At 36.7% G+C, this 23,013-nt stretch overlaps 2 protein-coding genes across 3 annotated transcripts in view; one reads left to right on the forward strand and one right to left on the reverse strand.

Moving 5' to 3' along the window:
- LOC132097411 (anthrax toxin receptor 1-like) overlaps positions 1 to 9,021 on the forward strand; it is a 69,827-nt gene extending 60,806 nt beyond the window's left edge. Inside the window, exon 18 of the mRNA XM_059503109.1 lies at positions 7,610 to 9,021. Coding sequence (XP_059359092.1) covers positions 7,610 to 8,017 — 408 coding nt within the window. The 3' untranslated portion in view covers positions 8,018 to 9,021. The remainder of the gene's footprint in view (positions 1 to 7,609) is intronic.
- Positions 9,022 to 17,805: 8,784 nt separating this feature from the next.
- LOC132097412 (glutamine--fructose-6-phosphate aminotransferase [isomerizing] 1) overlaps positions 17,806 to 23,013 on the reverse strand; it is a 39,812-nt gene continuing 34,604 nt past the window's right edge. Inside the window, exons 15-18 of one of the 2 annotated variants that reach the window (XM_059503110.1) lie at positions 22,871 to 22,998; positions 21,652 to 21,819; positions 21,267 to 21,428; positions 17,806 to 20,039 (exon numbers count right to left, since the gene is read on the reverse strand). In XM_059503110.1, coding sequence (XP_059359093.1) covers positions 19,995 to 20,039; positions 21,267 to 21,428; positions 21,652 to 21,819; positions 22,871 to 22,998 — 503 coding nt within the window. In that variant the 3' untranslated portion in view covers positions 17,806 to 19,994. Of the gene's footprint in view, positions 20,040 to 21,266; positions 21,429 to 21,651; positions 21,820 to 22,016; positions 22,508 to 22,870; positions 22,999 to 23,013 lie in introns of those variants that run through there. The other variant, XM_059503111.1, reaches the window with a different exon arrangement.

Below are 23,013 nucleotides of genomic sequence, written 5' to 3' on the forward strand. Positions count from 1 at the left end.
TTTGCATTCAGGCTCTTTTTGCAGATAGCCTTTAAGTCCTAACATTAACATTTACCAAATGACTGATTTCACATAGAACTTGCGGTTTTTTCCTAATAAGTTAATATGCAGCCTAATATGATAAAGCCGTGAATAAGAATCTAAAAAGAAAGAAGCTTCAAATTAATATTTTAAAGTGTGTGAATAAATTCAACCACCCCTATAGATTTATGTTTCACTTTCCATAATCCGTGACCGACAGAGGAGCATCTTGGCAGCAGGGATTTAAAACTTTACCAAGTCTCAAGCTGACACAGACAGAGACTGGATTTTTTCGAACAGGTAGGGTACAAGTGATTTCAAAACATTTGAGCAGGTGTATATATATCGTGGATATATAATTTACCTGATATAAGATGCATTTGGTTTTGAGTCAAACACTTTATTGTAGTACTACGGTGATTTATCTCTTTACCGCGCAGCACGAGCAGGTCAAACAACAATGCAGAAAATTAATAACTATGACTGGACTGTCACACCCATACCATAATAATGAGAACACCATTACCTTAAAACGCTGTGAATTTTTTTGTTTCAACACATTTTGTCGAGTTTGAAAAGGAGTTCATTCAGAGCTGCGCAGACACGTTCATTTGCATTCAGGCTCTTTTTGCAGATAGCCTTTAAGTCCTAACATTAACATTATGTTGTATAAATAACAAAGCGTATTCTACCTTAAATTATGAGTTTAATCCCATTGATTAAAAACTTGCTATCAAATGCTCACTCTACTGGTCATCTTCAGCGTGTACAGCTCAAAACAGAAATGCAGAACATTAATAACTAGCTTACTGTCATATAGGCTAACTTTATAATGAGAGCACTATTGTAAAAATTGTGAATTGTTAAGGTTTCGGTGACGTTTAGTGTTAACTATCTTTTAATCAAAACATAAAAACATTATTTACCCCATTTGTATCTGTGAGGCATTTGTTACACATTTTCCCTGTTTTTGTTAACATCAGTAATTATGACTGTCGAATGTCTGACTAGACCTAATGTATTTTGCCCCACCCCCAAACATATGATTCGACTATCAGTCGAATATCAGCAAGATTCGAAAATTCCAATTCGACTATGAAAATGCTTAGTCGGGGACACCCCTAATGCACTTAGTGTGAATATGCACTCCGTTAAAAAATCTTAGTAGCCTTAGTGCTTAAAACACTAAGAATACCAGAATACCACATAGCAACAATCCAGTTTCAACTTTTGTAAATGTAACATCACTCACATTTTCTTCAGAAAGTTAGAAACTCCAGATGCATCAAGTCTAGAATGTGCAATGTGATTCATCTTGTTCTTACAGTGCAATGCCGATAATTTGATGTCTCCTGCAAGCCTAAGAGCTGCTAAATCAGGCGGTAATTTTCTCCACTTCAAATAATGCTGCTTTATTTTATCAAAGTAAAGAGATTAGGTCCAATGTCAACAGATCTGTTTGGACGTAACACCATGTGCAGAGGGTGGTGTCATTTATAACTGAGGCACACTGCAAAACTCAACACCCACACCCACATTTTCTCTGAGGAGCTCGCTTAGTAGCACTAAATGTCTTATCCCACTGTATGTATAGTTGGAGGGTCAAACTGTGAGTCACATTTGGCTTCAACTTTGGACCTATTCCTCTTAAAGAGACATTTCACAGATTGCACAAAATAACCTTGCTGTTTTGTAGTATCCTGCAGCAGCTCCATGTATCTGCAGGTTAGAAAGAGTTGGTCAGATATTTGCTGGGTGATGACAAGAAACTGAACTTGCATCATAGATTGATGTACATTGATACTCAACAGAACTGTCTACCCAACAAAACAATTTGATATTTTTACAAGAACCATAAAAGAGACCTGGGCCTAAAAGATCCAACTGAGAATGCAGACCAATGGGCAGAAACAATATAGTCTAGACTTGTAAATCAGGAAAATGATACAATTGCTTTACAAGAGAAAAGCCAAACATAGAACAATGATTAACAGCACTGGGGAGGTGACACCCTCAGTGATTAGAGAGTGTGATGACATCACACTATGAGGTAACACCATTACCATTTCACTGCAATCCATGAAGCCACTTGGACGCATGCCGAAATTCAAAAACACATCCAGATGCTCCAAAATAAATAGGAAAAGACATGGACCTGGATGACTTAGTGTTCACAGCCCTTATGAACAATACAGTGGTCAATCAAGTCACCTTTATTTATATACAAATGAGTTTGTTTCAAAGCAGCAAAAAAATAATAATAATAAAAAAATATAATAATAATAATAATAATAATAATGTTATCAAATATGAGACAAATCCAATTTCTGCTGTAAAGCAGCTCAAAAAAGACAACCCTGTCATTATTCAGTTATGAAATAAGTTCAGTTCAGCTATAAGCAGCTCTACAGATGACAGCAGTATCATTATGCCATTATAGCCCATGCAAATACAATTTAGTTTAGTAACAGTGTTGCTAAATTTGCTATATTTACAGTTACAATATACAGACAATAGTGTAAAATATTCAGCCAAGGTTATGTAGCGTATGGACCAGATCATGATAACACATTCATTCTAATATTCAGAAAGATTTTTAATCTACTGACTGACCTCATGTAAATCACAGCTTAGAGCCAATGAGTGTGCATCAAACTGTGACATTGACACATTTAGGGTCCTGTCTGAGCATCACCAGGAACACCTTTACATTCCTAGCCCGGACTCATAGGCTGCAAAGAGATCTTAATCAGCTCCAATGGCCAAAGTATGCAGAGGAAAAGACCTCCCCATGCCACACACACACACACACACACACACTCAAACCTTCTTGCATTTAACTCAGGATATAAGCCATTCCAAATGTATACAATATATTCCTGTGTGTTTGTATGTTTCCCAGCTCATATTAGCATAGTTATGATATTCTAGTCGTGTTAGTTGACCTCTAAGTGCCTATATTCAAGCATAAGAATGTATCTTTATGTTCCTGTCTTTCTTGCATCTCTTTCTTGGTACCTAATTAAACCTCTCAGTTTGCCTTAGCTAAATATCTCTACTATGTGAGCCTAAAATGCATCATACTATTTGTACTATAGTTTGGGTTACCAGATTCATCCAACCAGTTCATCAAGCCATTCATAAAATATAAGTGAAGTGACATTCAGCCAAGTATGGTCACCCATACTCAGAATTTGTGCTCTGCATTTAACCCATCCAAAGTGCACAAACACAGCAGTGAACACACACCCGGAGCAGTGGGCAGCCATTCATGCTGCGGCGCCTGGGGAGAAGTTGGGGGTTCGATGCCTTGCTCAAGAGCACCTTAGTCGTGGTATTGCCGGCCCGAGATTCGAACCCACAACCCTAGGGTTAGGAGTAAAACTCTCTAACCACTAGGCCTCAATTTTCCCACAATATGCAAATCAGGTGTCATTGAGACAAAGAAACATTTTCCCGCTGAAACTATATGCCTTGTTATTGGTCAATCCAACCAAAAGGAGTGTTACCAGGAAACCAGATAAAACCTCTTCCACACCCAAAAAGTAAAGCTTCTCTTAAATTGCGGTTCCCTGGAGACACCCATCACCTTGGACACCTCGCGACTCCCCTTCGGGAGGTCCGATCTTCTGGCAGTTTTCAGCAACTTGATTCACTTCGAAGCAGTCAACCCATGGATGAAATGACGAAGGTTTCACTCCTAACAGGATTCAACAGGAATCTACGCATTATACATGCACTGGGACACTTTACTTTTACAGACCAGACACTTTACAGAACCAATGCAAGTATGCTCTTGTTAACTATTAAGATGCGCTTCTAGGCTTTGACCCCTTTTAATTAAGGTGATGAGATTCTTTGATGGTTCTTAACAGGTTGTGTTTTGTTTTATGAGTAAATACTGCCATGACTCTCTGTCTTGCGTGTGAGCTCTCTCTCTCTCTCTCTCTCTCTGCAGTGCTCTCTCTCTCTCTCTCTCTCTCTCTCGCTTTCTCTCTCTATCCATGTCTTCCTTGCGTTGGCATCTATGTTTAATGTATGTTTGTGTTTAGTCAGATGTTGCATGTTCCCCTGTAGTGTAGTTTACACAATTTTTGACATTTCTGTACATAACTATAACTGGGGGAAATTGTGGACTCGTGGTTAGAGTGTTTGACTCCTAACCCTAGGGTTCTGGGTTCGAGTCTCGAGCCGGCAATACCACAACTGAGGTGCCCTTGAGCAAGGCACTGAACCCCCAACTACTCCTCGGGCACCGCAACATAAGTGGCTGCCCACTGCTCCGGGTGTGTGTTCATGGTGCGCGCACGTGTGTGTTTGTGTGTGTGTGTTCACTGCTGTGTGTGTGTACTTTGGATGGGTTAAATGCAGAGCACAAATTCTGAGTATGGGTCACCATACTTGGCTGTATGTCATGTCACTTTGACTTACACTTCAAACCCCATGCAAGAAACCCAAATTCAGTCAAGTGATAGAAGTGGGGGAACTAGATTTGATGCAGTTATGGTATGGGCTGGCAATAACACAATATTTTGCAGCATTTCCCATTAATTACCTAGAGTCTGATGGCCTGCAATGATATAATGTGTCCCGCCACAGTTTCATAATAAAACTGTGAATATATATGAAATAATGGCATGCATTTGGGAGCACAACAGGCAGGCAGTTACAAATTATATTTATATTTGATTAATTTCCAAAAAATAAAAATAAAAAAAATTCACAAAATTTATCAGACTTATTTGTAAATCGGTTTTACAGAAACTATAGTTTTCTGCCAAAATAAAAGCTTGAGGGTTTACCTCTTGCAAGTGAAGAAAGACAAAGGTATCTATTGTACATGTACATTGATTTGGACCTTGGTTTTACCTTTTGGCCTTTCCCAGAAAACCACAATATTAATGTCCGTGTCCATGACACATGGTGTTCCCATGGAATCATGTCCAAAAACTCTGTATCATGTAGCACAAATCAAAGTCCAAAATAGTCTAACAGTTTCAAAATAATGTAAGACTTTCTTTGCAAACTATCTAGGTTTATGCTTTACGGTGCAGTGGTAGTTAACATGATGATATACAGTACATTAAATAGGACAAACAGCTGTGAGCCTTACACACACACACAGTTATGCTGCCCGAGTAGGGATGTTGTTGTCTGGCAAACCAATCAGAAGATTCCAGTATCTGAAGCCAGCTTTAAAATGTTTTGCTTATATAATGAGGCACAGGATGTAGAGTTAGTCCAAGTTAACTTTTTAAGGGGTTTTGCAAACATTTTGTTTGAAAGCTATTATAATCTTTCATGTATGGAGTATTTACTTCCCTCACCTTTCCAAAACATTCCCATGTGTGGACTAATTTGCTCTGAAAACTATCCAGTGTTACATTAACAAAATTACTGACAAAAATGTTTGTTTGACAAATATTAAGGAAGCAAAACTAAAAATATGAATCATGAAGCAAAAGACCAAAATTATACAGAATTTCAGTCATTGACTAAATTGATAGTGACGTTTATTTTCATGCATCAGATACCACTTTTGATTTTATGTACTAAGAAATGTTGAAATTAGCATGAAATAAGATTAATAAATGCTTCAGAAGTAGTTCATGTTAACTATAATGTTAACAACTAAAACTTTAAGTGTTACCCAGTCATTTAACAAAAACTGCACAGTCAGCACTCTGGTGGATGTGTGTCAGTTGATGGATATGTGTTGGATTATCTTGCATTGGTGGGCCTGACCCAAATTCTTGACATTAGTGCGACGTGAGTTAGGGGGTTGTGTCTTTTGGTTTACATAGCAACTGTGGTCATATACATCTGTCAAGCTTTGAGTGGATCAAAACATCTTTTCATTTTCAAAAAACAAAACAAAAAGGGAAGTTAGCTTTAATGTAAGCTGCTGCCAAATGTGTCTGTCCAATAGTCAGTGTGGTCAAGTTGATGCGACATACAGTACAGACCAAAAGTTTGGACACACCTTCTCATTCAAAGAGTTTTCTTTATTTTCATGACTATGAAAATTGTAGAGTCACACTGAAGGCATCAAGGGCTATTTGACCAAGAAGGAGAGTGATGGGGTGCTGCGCCAGATGACCTAGCCTCCACAGTCACTGGACCTGTCCCCACTCAAAACAAACATTTAGCCTTTACTCTGTGTATCATTAAAACGTGTTTGGCATTTATAGCTTCCTACAGCTACAACAGACAGAAAGATCAGCACGCCTCTCAGCATGGCAGTCTGCCTCTGTGTTTGTCATGTTATTTATTGACATTAAAGTCCATCATGATTGCTGCCCATTGCCCAACCACATGTATTCAGAGATTTAAGACTAATACTCCTGGCTTATTTACTGCATCTCAACTGGAGTCAAATAACATAATAAACGTTTCTCATCTGCCACATTGTCCTACATCATGACCACAAAAAAAGCTTTTTACAGTTTGACTTCTGAGGCTGATTTCCTCTCAACCTCTGAAATAGTTTTCTAATGCAAAATGAATGATTCAATGAAAGGAGTTTTGCCAGTAAATGTTATGGGTTTTTTTGCGACCTCTGAGAGTTTCCGTTTACCACAACACTGTAGTGGTTTCATAGAAGGAACATGGTAACATGCTAAACATCACTCAGAACATGTTATGAGCCGCAAAGTAACCACAAAGAATACAAAAATGCTGCAAAGCAACAACCTGACAACTACCTAGAACACTGTAGCAACTGCATTGCCAAAAGCCACTCAGAACATTTTAGTCACCTTAGCAACTTCACAGCAACATGCTAAAAACTCATTAGAATATGTTAGCATGTCCTAGCAACCACAATAACAAATACATGGCAACATGCTAAAAAAACACTCATAACACAATACTGTTTTGTTTTTTTTTTCCCACTGGATAGCAACAACTTGACAATGACCCAGAACACACTAGCAACTCCATGGCAACATGATAAAAAAAAAATTCTCAAAATATGTTATTCTGGCAACAGCTAAAAACTACTTAAAACATTTTAGCCACAACACATCAACACCCTGGCAACAATGCCAAAAACTGTAACAAGTAACATAGTATAGTATAATAACATGCTAAAACCACTTAAAACATGCTACCCACTGTAGCAACAACTCTACAATGACCTAGAACACCATATCAACTCCATGGCAACAAGGTAAAAAAAAAACAAGCTGAAAACTATTGAAATCATGGTATCCACAACATAGCAACCACCGACAGCATCCTAACAACAGCCACATAGCAACACCCTGGCAACCACCAACAGCAGCCTCACAACAGCCACAACATAGCAACACCCTGGCAACCACCAACAGCAGCCTCACAACAGCCACCTCATAGCAACACCCTGGCAACAATGCCAAAGACTTTAGCAATTGTATGACAACATGCTAAAAACCACCTAGAACTTGTTAGACACTGCATAGCAACACCCTGACAACCAACCAGAGCACCCCGACAACTCCATGTCAGCCGCCACGTATCAACACCTTGACATCAGGAAAACATTGCACCATATTTTCTTTCAAAAAATATTATGTTTGAAATTATTTGTTGTTCTTTTCTCTTTCAGGGTCGCTGCATGAACTTTACTCGCATTAAGTCTAGTCCTCCTCCATGCTATCCATCGTACAACCACCATTCTTCACCCATCTACACCCCTCCATGCACCCTCACCCCGCCCCCTCCTCAGGGCCAGCTACCCCCTCCTCCACACACTCCACCCACCTCCCTGTCCTCAGGCTTTCCCACGGCACCTTCTACCCCTGCACCTCACGTCATGAACCCTTCTCCACCCATTACTCCTCCTCCATCCTATTCTCCACCCCCTATGTGGTCTTCATCTCCTAACACTCTCTACTTTTCTCCGCCCACATTTCTTCCAACATCCCCTCCTGACTCACTGCCCCCGCCCCCTCAAGCCCCACCTCCAGGAAGAGTACCTCCTCCAGATCGCCCACCTCCTCGGCCTTGTGTGTAATGCGGCACATCTGAGTGGACTACTGAGAACTGGAAGTAAAAAGGAAATACATATGTTTCATATCCTCCTCAAAATTCCATTGCTGTGTGGCCTAATGCAATAAAACTCAATACAAAGACTCACCTGTGGCATCAAGGGCATTTGCTCCTCTTATAGAACAATGAAATGGAACACAAGCCACCATGAAACTCTGCAGGAAGCAACGCTCAGAATCACACACCAGGAATCGCAAAGAAACTGATAATTCACCCACAGAGCTTCTCAGAAGGCACCATTTATGAGTTTAACCAAGCTTTGAGAATGGAAGTGGCTGGTTCCATTAATGGATTCATGGAGGTTTCACATGCATGCACATGGGACAATCTCATGAAGGAGATATCCATAAAAGAGGAACGATGATAACTTTTTGGGAGCTTTCTCATTCAGAGCGACGTTCAGAGCGAAAATATATGCACGTTTTTGATAAGCGTCACCATATACAGGTAATCTTCATTGAGTGGCAAAAACTAAACATTGGGTCTCATTTACTAAATATTGCATGGGTTTATAAACACTTATACACACAAAAAAATAAAATTCTGCCACATTTAAAACTATGCACATTAATTGGTTTTTAACTTTCTAATGCTGAAAGACTGCATACCCTTTGATTACTAATTTGCATAAACACACCCATCTCTATATAAGGATTTGATGTAGAATAGAGCACAACAGTTGGGTTCTGGAAGAAAAATGGCATTCATTACCTATGTTTCCTTCCACCTACTTTTATGTGCATTATCAAAAAAAAATGTTGAATGGAAATGTCCAGATACGTCAAAATTCTAAAATTGCACATAAAAAAACCTATGAGCTCAATTAATTAGTTTTTTTTTTCCAATAAGAAAACATGCAAATAAATTATAATTGAAACATGTATTCAAAATTAATTCCTTAATGCACATCAAAAATGACATGCGATGAAAATAACTGGATTGAAACTTGCTTTATTCATGAAAGTTTTATGTGATATCCATAGCCTGTATAAAAACAGGTGATATCCCAAATTTGCGCATAAGTTAAATTCACAACTTTAAATGGAAACTAGTGCTGTTGAACAATTAATCAAGATTAATCGCATCCAAAATAAAAGTTTTTGTTTCCATAATATGTGTGTGTACTATGTACATATATTATATATATTTAGTACACAACCATATATTATATAAACAAAAACTTCACACACATTCAGTATATATTTTTTATATATTTACATGTATTTTTACATGTATATATTTATATTCATATAAATTATATTATTTATAAATATATTTAAAGTATAAACATAACATTTTTCTTCAATATATACGTGCATGTGTGTGTATTTATATATACATAATAAACATAAACAGTACACACACATATATAATGTAAACAAAAACTTTTATTCTGGATGTGATAAATCACGATTAATCATTCGACAGCACTAACAGAAATATAGCTTTTTTTCTCCACAGTGAAATAGATTTTTTTTTAACTGATAAACCGACAACCTTGTATAAATATTTAACTTCAAATAAATATTTTTCCATTTTATGAGATTGCAGTTCTTTCCCTGAATCTTTTTGTCCAGTTTTCTTGTAAATTTTTGCTTCTAGTGAAAGCTTGTAATGATTTGATCCTCCTCATAACCAGCTGGTTTGGTTCATGGCTTACAAGGCTTTAACAAAGACCTTTTAAAAATCCCTATTGAAAAAAAAGAAATAAATGAATGGGAAAATACTTTGGTACCCAGAGCTGCTGAAAAAATTGGGTGGGCACAAATGCACTCCATGGAAGTAAGTGTGATTTCAGTTGGTTCTACATTTTATTGTAAATCTAGTTAAATAATTTTTTTGTAAAAAAAAACAAAAAAACTAAAATAAAAATGCTGATGTATCTTAATTTCTGTATGAAAATGTCTGTTCCTGCAGTAAGTAAATGAGACCCAGTTGTGTTTGAAAGGTTTTCTTTCAAAAACTAAATGTATTTACAAAATTCAACCATTTCACTAAATGTTTTTGGTAAAATGTCTTGCCATACGAAGTCATACGGCTTGTTAAGGTAATTGACATTTATTTGTGCAATAGTGATTTAAGTGGCTTTGATCGGGATGGGGAGCATGTTGCTTTTTGGTCTTTGGATTTATTTACAAAGTACCAGACCAAAATTAACTAAAGGAATAGTTCATCCAAAAATAGAAATGCTGTTATCATTCAATGATGATGAACTTTTCATTCAAAAACTGTTTATCTTTGGCTGACCTGTTTCTTAAGGATGACATATGTTGAAGAGACTTAAGGTGTTTAGGGGCACGGACTTGAAACATCAGTGAAAGATCTGAAATCTATGTAAACTTAACTACATCACCTTACTTTGCACGTCACAGTTGTAAAGGTGTATGGGTGCATTATAAAAAAAATTGTACAAATTATCATACATTGCACATGCTGTATGTATAAATCTATGTATCCCTGTGTAGGTTTATATATATATATATATATATATATATATATATATATATATATATATATATATATATATATATAAATAGCTTTTTGCAAATTGGAAATGTGTTTTGCCAAAGAAACTATTTACAACCCTGAATCCAACACATTTGATAGATGAGTTTGTTTTTGTTCATAATTACATGTTGTATATAATATTGTCATAATAAATCAGTGTCAATTTCCACAATCCTTTGCTTCTAAAGAGCCCTTGTCATTTTCTGTTGAGTCTAAGTTATTGCAGTGCCACAATGATGCCAATGTTGTGTTTCTATGACTCCCAAACCCTGTTTTGATGAAGGTTTTATGGGTAACTAACATCAGAGAAATCATATATGTCCATGTTAAATCTTATATGCTTTTCAAAGGAATCATGTAAATGAATCATTCTCTAAATGACTCAGATCATGACTACATTGGTTGTTTTATTTGTTTTTTACTTTTTAACTGTTCTTTTGTTTTGAAATAAAATGTTGTCATAAAAGTCCCGCTGGTTTTCTTTTTGCATGCGTTTCATGGGTGTAGTGAGTCTTTGCCCTTAAGTCTTTTTGTTCAACCCTGTTATACTGTGACATTTTCCCCTTTAAATTTTCCAAGTAGACACACTGGTGAAAACATTTCAATGGCCTTTGATGACATAACAGAGGAGTATGGGATTACAAGCAAGATTGATTACATCATAACAGATAACTTGGCAAACCTGAAATGTGCCTTTAAAGTGAAGTTACCTCAGCAATCTGTTGCCCCTGCAGATGACAATGAGGAAGAAATGGACAACTTGGAATGACGAGGAGCTGTGGGAGGATTTATACAGCAAACAAGAAACCTTGTTAGACATGGCCAGGTTAAGACAACGATTGTGATGCTTTGCCAAATCTCTTCAGATGGTGATTGGCTGAAGGAAGCCAATTTCATATGCCTGGCCATAGCAAATGCATCTAAGCTCACTTCTCTACTACATAGCAGCACTAATGAAAATAAAATGCTTCAAAGCTACTTTTGGCAGTGGGAAATCAATACCAGTGGCAAATGTAACGCGCTGGAATTTAACGTTCAAGCAGGTGCAGGCCATCACAAGTCTTGACTTCAAAAATCTGGCAGAGGTCTTCGGTAAAGAATTTTATAATGTGATGTTTACACTTCGTGAATGGATCCAACTTCAAGAGCTAAGAGCAATAATTGGACCATTTTCAGGAGCCACTGACCTAACACAAGGCGAAAAGTCTGTGACCATAGGCATGGTGGTTCCTACTGTTTTAGACCTAAACTGACATCTTCAGAAAATGGGTGAGACAAGATGCCAGTGCCAGCCTTTGATTAAGTCTCTTCACAGATTTCTAGGAATATTTGTAAGGGCTAAAATGGCCAGAGAGTGTAAAGCACCCATACCTTTTTACCAAGATGTGTACTCTCTTTCTACTGTGCTTTATCTGCAACTTGGTCTTAACTGGATTGACTTGGATGTTTCCATCAGTGATGCTTCATCACTAAGATTAGGTTAGGTTAGGTTAGGTTAGGTTAGGTTAGGTTAGGTTAGGTTAGGTTAGCACTTCATCATGCTCGATTGGGTAGCACGATACTCTCCTCACTTATATATTTTTTTAAAGTAATCATGCCCATCTGTAATCTTCACAACTTCACACAAAATTCAAGACATTGTTAAGATATTAGCAGTCATTATTTATGTAAAAGTTGTTACAGTTGAACATATGCAGGTATAGTGGTACAGTAATGTTACTTGTAATAGAAATGTTATGTGGAATTACAGTATAGATTGGTACAGTAATGTTATGTTTGCTAGAAATGTTATGTGGAAATAAATAGTGGTACAACCACTGATCTATATATGTTCTCTATTATAGATCAGTGGGTACAATGATGTTATGTGGACAAGAGCATTTGATACTGACAAGTAACAAGTCATCATTGTAATAAAATTACCTTTACCTACTATGTGGCCTTTTTACCCTTAGCTGAAATCAATATTTTTCAAACCAATATCATTCTAAGGTAGTTAAAGTGTACATGCCATGCTATATTTGATTTACTGTTTGAGTATGTTGACAATTTTAATGTTTCCACCAAATATGTTATATATTCTTGAAGATTTTATGTGGACTTGGACTTGTCTTGGACTCCAACCTCTCTGGTCTCGGTCTTGACTCGGACTGAACCCTCTCTGGTCTTGATCTTGACTAGAACTGAGCCCTCTCTGGTCTTGATCTTGACTCGATTGAACACTCTCTGGTCTCGGTCCTGACTAGAACTGAGCACTCTCTGGTCTTGACTCGGACTGAACCCTCTCTGGTCTTGATCTTGACTCGATTGAATGCTCTCTGGTCTTGGTCTTGACTAGAACTGAGCACTCTCTGGTCTTGATCTTGACTCGGACTGAACCCTCTCTAGTCTTGATCTTGACTAGAACTGAGCACTCTCTGGTCTTGATCTTGACTCGATTGAACACTCTCTGGTCTCGGTCTTGACTAGAACTGAGCACTCTCTGGTCTTGACTCGGACTGAACCCTCTCTGGTCTTGATCTTGACTAGAACTGAGCACTCTCTGGTCTTGACTCGGACTGAACCCTGTCTGGTCTTGATCTTGACTCGATTGAACACTCTCTGGTCTTGGTCTTGACTAGAACTGAGCACTCTCTGGTCTTGATCTTGACTCGATTGAACACTCTCTGGTCTTGGTCTTGACTAGAACTGAGCACTCTCTGGTCTTGATCTTGACTCGGACTGAACCCTCTTTAGTCTTGATCTTGACTAGAACTGAGCACTCTCTGGTCTTGATCTTGACTCGACTGAACACTCTCTGGTCTCGGTCTTGACTAGAACTGAGCACTCTCTGGTCTTGATCTTGACTCGACTGAACACTCTCTGGTCTTGACTCGGACTGAACCCTCTCTAGTCTTGATCTTGACTAGAACTGAGCACTCTCTGGTCTTGATCTTGACTCGACTGAACGCTCTCTGGTCTTGATCTTGACTCGACTGAACACTCTCTGGTCTTGACTCAGACTGAACCCTCTCTAGTCTTGATCTTGACTAGAACTGAGCACTCTCTGGTCTTGATCTTGACTCGACTGAACACTCTCTGGTCTCGGTCTCGGTCTTGACTCGAACTCAACCCTGTTTTTATCAGCCATCTCTGGCAGCTCAGCCATCTCTGCTTAACTAATCCCCTTTAGACCAGGTGTAATCTAGTCCAGACAGCCGCTCTGTCCACAATTTGCCCAGAAAGCTGGCGTCCCATGAGCCAGAAACTATAAACCACTCTCACCATCATAGATGTGTTCAATTTTAAAAGAAGTTTCAAAAGGCAGTTTTATCCAGCATCACAAGCACAAGCTCAGCAAGGTTTGGCATGAAATATGTCAAGCGCAGCCAAATATAAGCAAATGAAACTCTGCTGGAAAAATAAACTGAAATTAGGATGCATTTTCTCCAGCGGAGCAGAGGAACCCATGAGACCCGTGTAACCTGTTTTGTGTTAGGATCGATTACGAAAATGAACTGTAATGATTTGTTTAGTTGGTGTTCCTTCAACTCTGTCTCTCTGTCTTTGACCTTGATATTCATGTTTTATCTGTTTTCTTCACTCTTATCCTATCATTCCTTCTCCTTTCACTCCTCTTTACCTCCTTGTTTTTCCTACAGTTTTCCTACAGTTTTTCCTACAGTTATTCCTACAGGATCGATTACGAAAATGAACTGTAATGATTTGTTTAGTTGGTGTTCCTTCAACTCTGTCTCTCTGTCTTTGACCTTGATATTCATGTTTTATCTGTTTTCTTCACTCTTATCCTATCATTCCTTCTCCTTTCACTCCTCTTTACCTCCTTGTTTTTCCTACAGTTATTAATGTTAAATACATTGTTTAACCACACACATCTGTGAGCAGTGCTGTAACTGATTACATATAATCTGGTTGACATTATCAGATTCCAAAAACACAAGTAATTGTAATTCGACTACCGTTTCTTTTTATTGATTACATGACTACATATTATTCACACACGCACACACACACACATACACACACACACACATACACAAATAATAATAAAAAAAAAATATTCTGAATTTATTGATTCTCCCTAATTATTGTTTTTTCATCTTCTAAATTAGACTACCACTGACTGTATATACATTCAGAAAGTCTTTCAGTTTTGTGAACATTCACAGAAGACCAGTCACTAGTCAGTGGCTATACTTACACAGAAAACTGAGAGGCCACATCGCATTTGACCACTGGATTTACAAGAATTATTTCAGTTTTCAGTGTTTTCAACTTTTAAACATTGCATGAACTATTGATAAACACATGCATTTTTATTTGAATTATCACTCAGTGGATTATTTAAATCTGTGTGTGGAAAGCTTTTGTCTTTCAAACACATTAAAATGCACACATTTGTGTTATTTCTTATGCAGGGATTCCCAGTTTTTTTATTTTTATTTTTGTCAGCCAACCTCTTTAATCTAATATATGTACTTGAAGTACCACTGAGATTTTAAGGTAATATAGTAATAATTTAGAAACATATTCGCATGCTCACAGTTCTCTGACGTTGGTTAATGTTCACATGATATGCAGGTACTATTTCTTAAATAAAAATAAATAAAATATTGAATCATTTTAGTAAGTGTTTCATTTTGATGTTGTCATTTAAAATGATTGATTTTATATTTTATTAATTTTATTCATTATTAGCTTTTCATAAAACTCATGAACCTCTTTTTAATTGTGATGATTTTGGCTCACATTTAATAAAAACCCTCCAATTAACTGTCTCAAAAAATTAAAATACTTCATAAAACCAATAAAAAATAAAATAAAATAAAAACTTTTTAGTGAATTGTTGGCCTTCTGGAATGCATGTTCATTTACCCTACATGCACTCAATACTTGGTAGGGGCTATTTTTGCTTTAATCACTGCTTCAGTTCGCCAGACCAAACAATGCAGATGAGCTGAAGTCCACTGTGAAAGAAACCTGGGCTTCCATACCACCTCAGCAGTGCCACAAACTGATCACCATGCCACGCCGAACTGCGGCAGGGATTAAAGCAAAAGGCGCCCCTACCAAGTATTGAGTATATGTACTGTACAGTAAATGAATATACTTTCCATAAGGCCAACAATTCACTAAAATGTTTTATTTTTATTTTTATTATTGGTTTTATGAAGTGTTCTAATTTGTTGAGATTAATTGGTGGGCTTTTGTTAATTGTGAGCCAAAATCATCACCATTAAAATAACTAAAGACTGAAACTACTTCAGTCTGTGTGCATTGAATTTATTTAATACATGAGTTTCGCACTTTGAGTTGAATTACTGAAATAAATGAACTTTTCCACAACATATATATAAAATCAGTCTTGTAAAAGATTATCCTATTTAAATTACTTTGATAAATGAGTAAGGTCAAAAGTCATTTAAAAGTAGTCTGATTGTTACCTTAAATGAGTAATGTAATGTATTTGTAACCAGGAGTAATATGGTAAATATGGTCTGAAATGCAAGTTATTAACATCTTGTCTGTAGAACTGTTGTATCAAAACTAAATTTCACAGTCTTGTGATACTACAACTTCAATGTCGTTACCACAGAAACATTGTTGAACACAAATGTTTCTGAAACATTTTGACAGGCCAAAATTTGTCTTGCAGGAAAAGTGTTCCATTATTATAGTCTCCCTGCTGATTTGAATGAATTATTACTTAAATGGCAACCAGGCCAATGTAATATTTATATTATGTGTCTGGCAGACATTGCATCCAAATGAGAAATAGCTGTGGCTGGAGAAACAGTGATTTTACCCACCCAAGGGAGTTAAACGGAGCTCAGACTTGGCAGTAAACTGTCAGTTTACCCATACTGACAAAGTGACCGCATATGAAGTGGATGGCATGTGAGAGATGAGTTGCTGTGAATGACAGGCCTTTCTTTCTTTAGACATTCAGTGGAGTTTGCATTCAGCATCATACACCCTGACCCACTTTCTGCTCTGGCCAATAAAGCAATCCAGTCATCAACAACCATGACACAGCTCCAGCTCCAATCCATCCACGCTGCCAAGAGTCAGAGCTTAAATGTTTTCCTGCTTTTGAAGAACACCACTTTAGAAAGACATACAGCTCAGATCATCAAATCTCTGGTTACTATTTGCCATCAAAGGAACGGAAAATAGTATGAGTCTATGGCTTCAGTGGAGTGGGAGAGCTCCATGTGTGTGTAAATGTCATTGCAATGCACAAAAGCTTCTTTATAGTGGAAAATGGTTCTTTTAGACACTGGTGCACCGGTAGGCACTCTTGATTTTACATGGTTATAACAATAAGATCTTAGTCTAAACCTAAAGTAATATTATAACCTAAAGCATACTGACTTTTTTTTTCATGACTGCTTTTTGATATATTTTACAGAGCAACCATAATTTATTAGTGTGTAACAAGGGTTGGCCTACTCATCAGTCAATGAGTTCTGAACTCTTTTGAAATAGCAATGCATATGTCAATATGGTACAAACCTATTTTAATTTTTTTTTTAAATAAATGTCTAACAATTTTTAGAATAAAAAAGCAGATCCTCTGTTTGTGATGCAGTGTGAACCATAACACAATGCAGGGTCTCGCTGCATGTCTTTTACGTGTTAAAGGTTGAATTCAAATCAAATATACTCAAAAATATCAAATAATATAATATCAAAATATCAAATACTGGTTGATTAATCAAACTAAGCATTACATTTGTAGACCTCTAGAACTGCTCCATGTACTCTATCAAACTTTGCCAAGTACAGAAATAATTTTATTTTGAAATATTACAGAAAATGTGACATCCCATAAAATTGTGACCGCTATAAAGTAACATCATTTGGAACCATCTTATATCCTTATTTTTGTAAACTTTTTAAAACAGTTAAAACTGACTTTTTCAAAAAATATTGAGAATAAATAAATAAAATTCCCCATCTAGCAAGTCTAAAAGTAAAAGGCTAAATTTGAAATGTATATCATTTAATGTGTTTATTTTTTTTATGTGAATTGCCTGTGAAAAAACAACAACAACAGAAAAACATATCACATAATATCATATTTGGTTTAATTGTACCAAGGACACACATTTCCATTGACTGGCCATTTGCTGAGAGAAAGAGAAAACTTCTGGAGTTCCATGCCCTATTTTGTATCCGATTCCAACAAAGCGTTTCTTCACTGTAAAACTTTGCCAAAGTTGAATGAAAGCAACCAGAGAGTGAGAAAGAATTAATGTTTTATTAACTCTCTTGATCATAACTGTAAATTCAATACACACACAGATCCAAAACACATTACGAGATGCTTTAACCTTAAATAGTGATTAAGGCCTCGATGCCGGACATCATTTTGCTGAATGTCGTCAAACAGTTGCTGGATGAGGATGGCAGAACTGATCTGGAGAAGAAGAAGAAAAAAAAACCTACCTACCACACAAACCTTTAAGATGAAAAGGTAAAGCTACACTTAAGATGCTATCGTAAAACATACAATCAAAGCAATCAAAAGCGAAGAGCAATGCTAGTATCTTATCCTGTGAAATATATAAAACCCTCTTTCCATGAGTTGAATATATTATTCATTTCAAAAATATAAGCAGAAGACTATAATCGTACCTTTAGAGCTATTGCCCCATAAGACCCTTCTTCAACCTTTGGTTACATGCCATTAATAGTAGATATTTTTGGTTCATCATGCCCATCTGTTGCTTTGATGATAGAAATCTTTATTCATGTTGACTTTATCCACAACAAAACGTGAAAAAAATCAAAAGGAAGTACATAAGCATTTTAATTGCAAATAATGTAGTATATAAAATATAACCCTTCTATACCCAATAAAAATAAAACCTAAGAGAAAGACAAAAGACAAGAAAATGGTCCCATGGAAACAATCATAGCTGTTGGCGGCGTTGTATGGGGCAGTCCTCTCATTTGAGACTCTCTGTAACAAGGCCTCTCAGTTTTCTACAATAAAGGAATTGAAGAATGGAAGCCAACAAGTATACCTTCGGATGAATCTCAATAACTGATTATTATAAATATGATTCTTGTACAGTAACTACAGGCACAGTACTGCAGTGCAGTGATTCACTACAATCACTGCTTTGGCTTCAAAACGTCCTGAATGAACTTTCTGTGGGAAGCAATGGTGATTCTTCAAAATGCAATAATCAAACATCCCGTTCTCTTCATGTAAACATTTCATTTCTAAATGGTTGACGTTCAACATACCATACATACATCAAACCAAACGTGACCAATTCTCTAACCCAATTTGGCAAAAGCACATAGAAACTTTGATAACTAAAAAAAAACTGATCAGAAAATACATTCACTTCATATTTGACCCTTCATGAAGATGACTGGGGATTGTATTCATTTAATCGGACTGTGACCTTGATATTTTACCTTATTTTTTCATTCAGTTCTTTGCAACAAGAATGAAATGAAAACCTTACAGTTTATCTATAATTAGTTATTTGCATTAATTAAATGCATCTATGTGTCTAGGTTAATTTTAATTGATAAATATAAATATATATTAAATACAAGTACTGAACCATATTGTAAACTATTAGCCCACCAATATTATAAACCGTTCAAATTATGTATTAAAGCCTCAAAGCAATGCATTGAGAAGACATGATCGCTAGATCAAACTCTAGTGAACATCAGCATCATTTCAATGAATACCAATTTGAATAAGAGTCATTGTATCAAAGCTCTCACAGGCCACAGTAAGAAATAAACATGGATATGAAATTCCAGATGATTCAAAGTCATCCCGGGAAAAATCTGCTCATCGATAACAAGTACATCCACTTAAATAGCAGCAAACTGGAGAAACAAAATATTGTGCAAACTACAAAACACTGATTCACATTTTTGTTTTAGTGCCACATATCACTAGAATTGTGGGGGGGTTCATAAGGAGAACAGCTAATGGAGAGTTATGAGGCTCTTTGTCACTTATCTTTGTTACACAAATGCTTTTGTGTATTCGTTAAGAAGCATCTAGAAGTCTTTCTGGGTCAAACTAATATTTCAAACAGAGCAAACAAATAAAAAGCCATAAGATGAATGTGTTCAAGGCCGCATCAAGAGACATCAAGTTAAGAGTGCAGCTCTTATACCGCCACCCCATACTACGCCACCACAAAAAAAAGTTAACAGTCAACAGCAACGATATGAAACTTCCAAAATCATGCTTTGAGATGAGATACAGGTATATGGAGGTACACTTCAGGTTTTTTAGGATCAAGAAAGCTGGCATGTATAAAACCCTCTCTTCATTAGTCTTCATGTCTTTGATAGTCTGTACGTGTGTGTGTGTGTGTGTGTGTGTGTGTGTGTGTGTGTGTGTGCGTGTGCGTGTGTGTTTGTTTGAGGCATCAATCAGGAAGCAATTACTCAACAGTCACAGACTTAGCCAGGTTTCTTGGACAATCAACCTGTGTAGAGCAAGAAAAGAAGAATTAATAAAAACAACGCACTAAGTAATGTGGAATAATATGTACCGAACATGAAACAATTTTCTTTTTTGTATTGAGTATTGAACAGTTATTTTTGCTGCTTTATAGGCCTTGAACACTAAAATACATACACTTACATGTATGTGTCAAATTGCCCACCGTAATTTAGGTGTTAAGTGAAAGCAAACAGCTGAGAAAGAAAATGTGTAAAAGTATATTGAATCGGGGCAGCTCTTAAAGTGACAGCAGTCTAATATTCCTTCTGTCTGTCATTCATGTTAATCAAATAACAACATCGTAAAATCTCTCACTGCTCTTGATTAAAATCACTTTTGTAACTTTAATAAGAAGAAATATACATTCAATGTACAAAGTGTTTTTATACATTTGATTACTTCATACAATGTTTTTATTTGTTATTGGTTCTACTGCAGATCCTTTGTCCTATTGCTTGTAATTGTATTTAACAGGTGACCGTTTACTCGTCTTTGGTGAGCTTGAGTGTTTTTTTTTTTTTTGGTGTTGTCGTTTTGTTTTGTCAAATAATTTTTAGGTTAACTAATCAGTATTAGTTTTCTGTGATAAGAATACTGGTGACAAGAATTATGCAGCTTTTTAACAGCTTTCACCTCGGCACAGCAGTTAACTGCACATTAATAATGCACTAAACTGACAAAACACTTCATACATTTCTCAAATCAACTCATTCTTTCATTACACTTGCAAAGATTGTCTGCCAATAAAAAAAACTATGACCTAAAAACACTAACAACAGGTAGTACTTTTGTAAAATGTCATTACAAAACAAGAATGACACCTTTCTACTTGTTTAGAACTCACTGCAATAAATATTACATAGTCCATGTTTACATTACTTATTATTCCCGATTTGTCTTCTTTTGTAGATATGGTAAAGTTATTAAATGACTAACTGTGTAGACCTTCAAATAAATCTAACGATTTTGATAGCATTTCATTTTTTTTTTACATTCAGAATATATTTCAATAATGTATTACTGTGGAATTGTCGCAAATTGCGCATTTATCCCGCATTGACTGCTGTTGTGCTCCCCGTGTAAACAAAATAACTTTTGTGTAGCAATTTAAATCTTTACTGTCATTTTGGATGGATTTAATGTGTCAGTGCAGAATAACAGCATTTATTTATCAGAAGGTGAAATGCAAGCGAGTGGAGAAGAGACTCACGTCGTATCCGCGGAGTACAGCGAGGTGGAAGGCCAGCAGCTGTAGCGGGATGACGCTGAGGATTCCCTGCAGACAGTCCACACAGTGAGGCACTTTGATGGTGCGGCTGGAGTTTTTGATGGTCTCATGGTCATCCTTATCACAGATCACGATGGGACGGCCCTACAACAGCAACATAACCACATCCTCTTAAACAGAAAAAACAGCAGGGACTGCTAGGGCTGTCTCTATATAGAAAGCTTTAAATTCAATCTATCCTTACGTGTTTTTGGCATACTGAATTTGAATTGCATTTTAAACTATTTTATATCTTACAAGCAGTAGCATTAACTTCAGGACATCCGAATCTAGTAATGATAAATGTGAACATTTGAATGGCTCTGACCTGCCTGGCCACGACCTGCTGCAGTGCGTTCTGGCACTTGGTGTATGTGTGGTCTCTCATGATGATCATGATGACAGGCATCAGTTTGTCCACTAGAGCCAGCGGCCCGTGCTTCAGCTCTCCAGCCAAAATCCCCTCTGAATGCATGTACGTGATCTCCTTAATTTTCTAAAATGACCCACAAACACAAGCTTTAACATGGGAACTATTTAACAAAATATGAATTAAACAAAGAAAGCACAGGAAAACAAAAACCAAAATAAAAGGCAAAGAAAGGCAAGGCAAACAAAGCAAGTCAAAAAGTAAAACCAAGCAAAAGCAAAAACATAAGGGAAATGAAGAAAACTCAAAAGCCAAACCAAAAGCACAGCAAAACAAAAAAAAAACAGTCACACTTTAATTTTAAGGTCCAATACTCGTTATTACCAAATCAATAACTATGACTTTTGTCAGTTGTTAAGTTTAGGTATTGGGTAGGATTAGGGATGTAGAATATGTGCTTTATAAGTACAAATAAACAGACAAGATTTAAAAATCAATAAATAAATAAATTAAATTAAATTACCAAAAAAATGCACTACGGTTGCATAACCACTTTTGGAAGTGGAAAACTCTAAAAGTACATACGTTCATATGGTCAGAGCTTGCTAATGCGTCAATGACAGATTCATCCTCACTTCCAGTGTATGTGGGGGGGGGGGGGGTTCTTAACGGTCAAACTGCTTCCTGTGTTTATCTGTGGTTAGGCTAAACAAGGCCAGACTTCTGGAAAATTCTGAAGTCCATCAGTTAAGATTCTCATTTTCTTTCTTGCTCTTACTTTCCTGTAAGACTTGGATGTACACGTCGGCTCATTCTTGAATGTGTAAGCAGAGTTTCAATCAGTGTGAATTATCCTCAAATCAGAAATAGAGGGATGCAGGAGAGACTCGGGTAAAGGGAAAGTTCATCCATAAATCACTTTAAAAGTTTGCAGTACATGAATATTAGATTATTATTATTTTTTTAAATGCAATCTCATACTAAAATGTAAGGTGTTAAAAAGGGATCATATTCTGCATTTTTGAAGAACTTTTCCCCATTTTTTGAGAGCTATGATGAGAAAATTGAGAACTATAATGACTTTAATTTGGGTCTGTTTTTCCCCCGAAGTTATCACACGGTTTAAGGAGGGGAGTGAGTGCTAGATGGGTGAAAGGAGTGAAGGAAGCGGTCTAACCAGAGCTCCCTCCAGGCAGGTGGCGTAGTGGTATCCTCGGCCCATGATGAGAACACTCTTCTGCTGATACAGCTCCGCTGCCAACTTCTGAATCTCCTCATCCAGGCTCAACACCTCCTTGATTAGATCTACAGAAAGAGACA

This window comes from Carassius carassius, chromosome 21 (genome assembly GCF_963082965.1).
Source record: "Carassius carassius chromosome 21, fCarCar2.1, whole genome shotgun sequence".
NCBI lineage: Eukaryota > Metazoa > Chordata > Actinopteri > Cypriniformes > Cyprinidae > Carassius > Carassius carassius.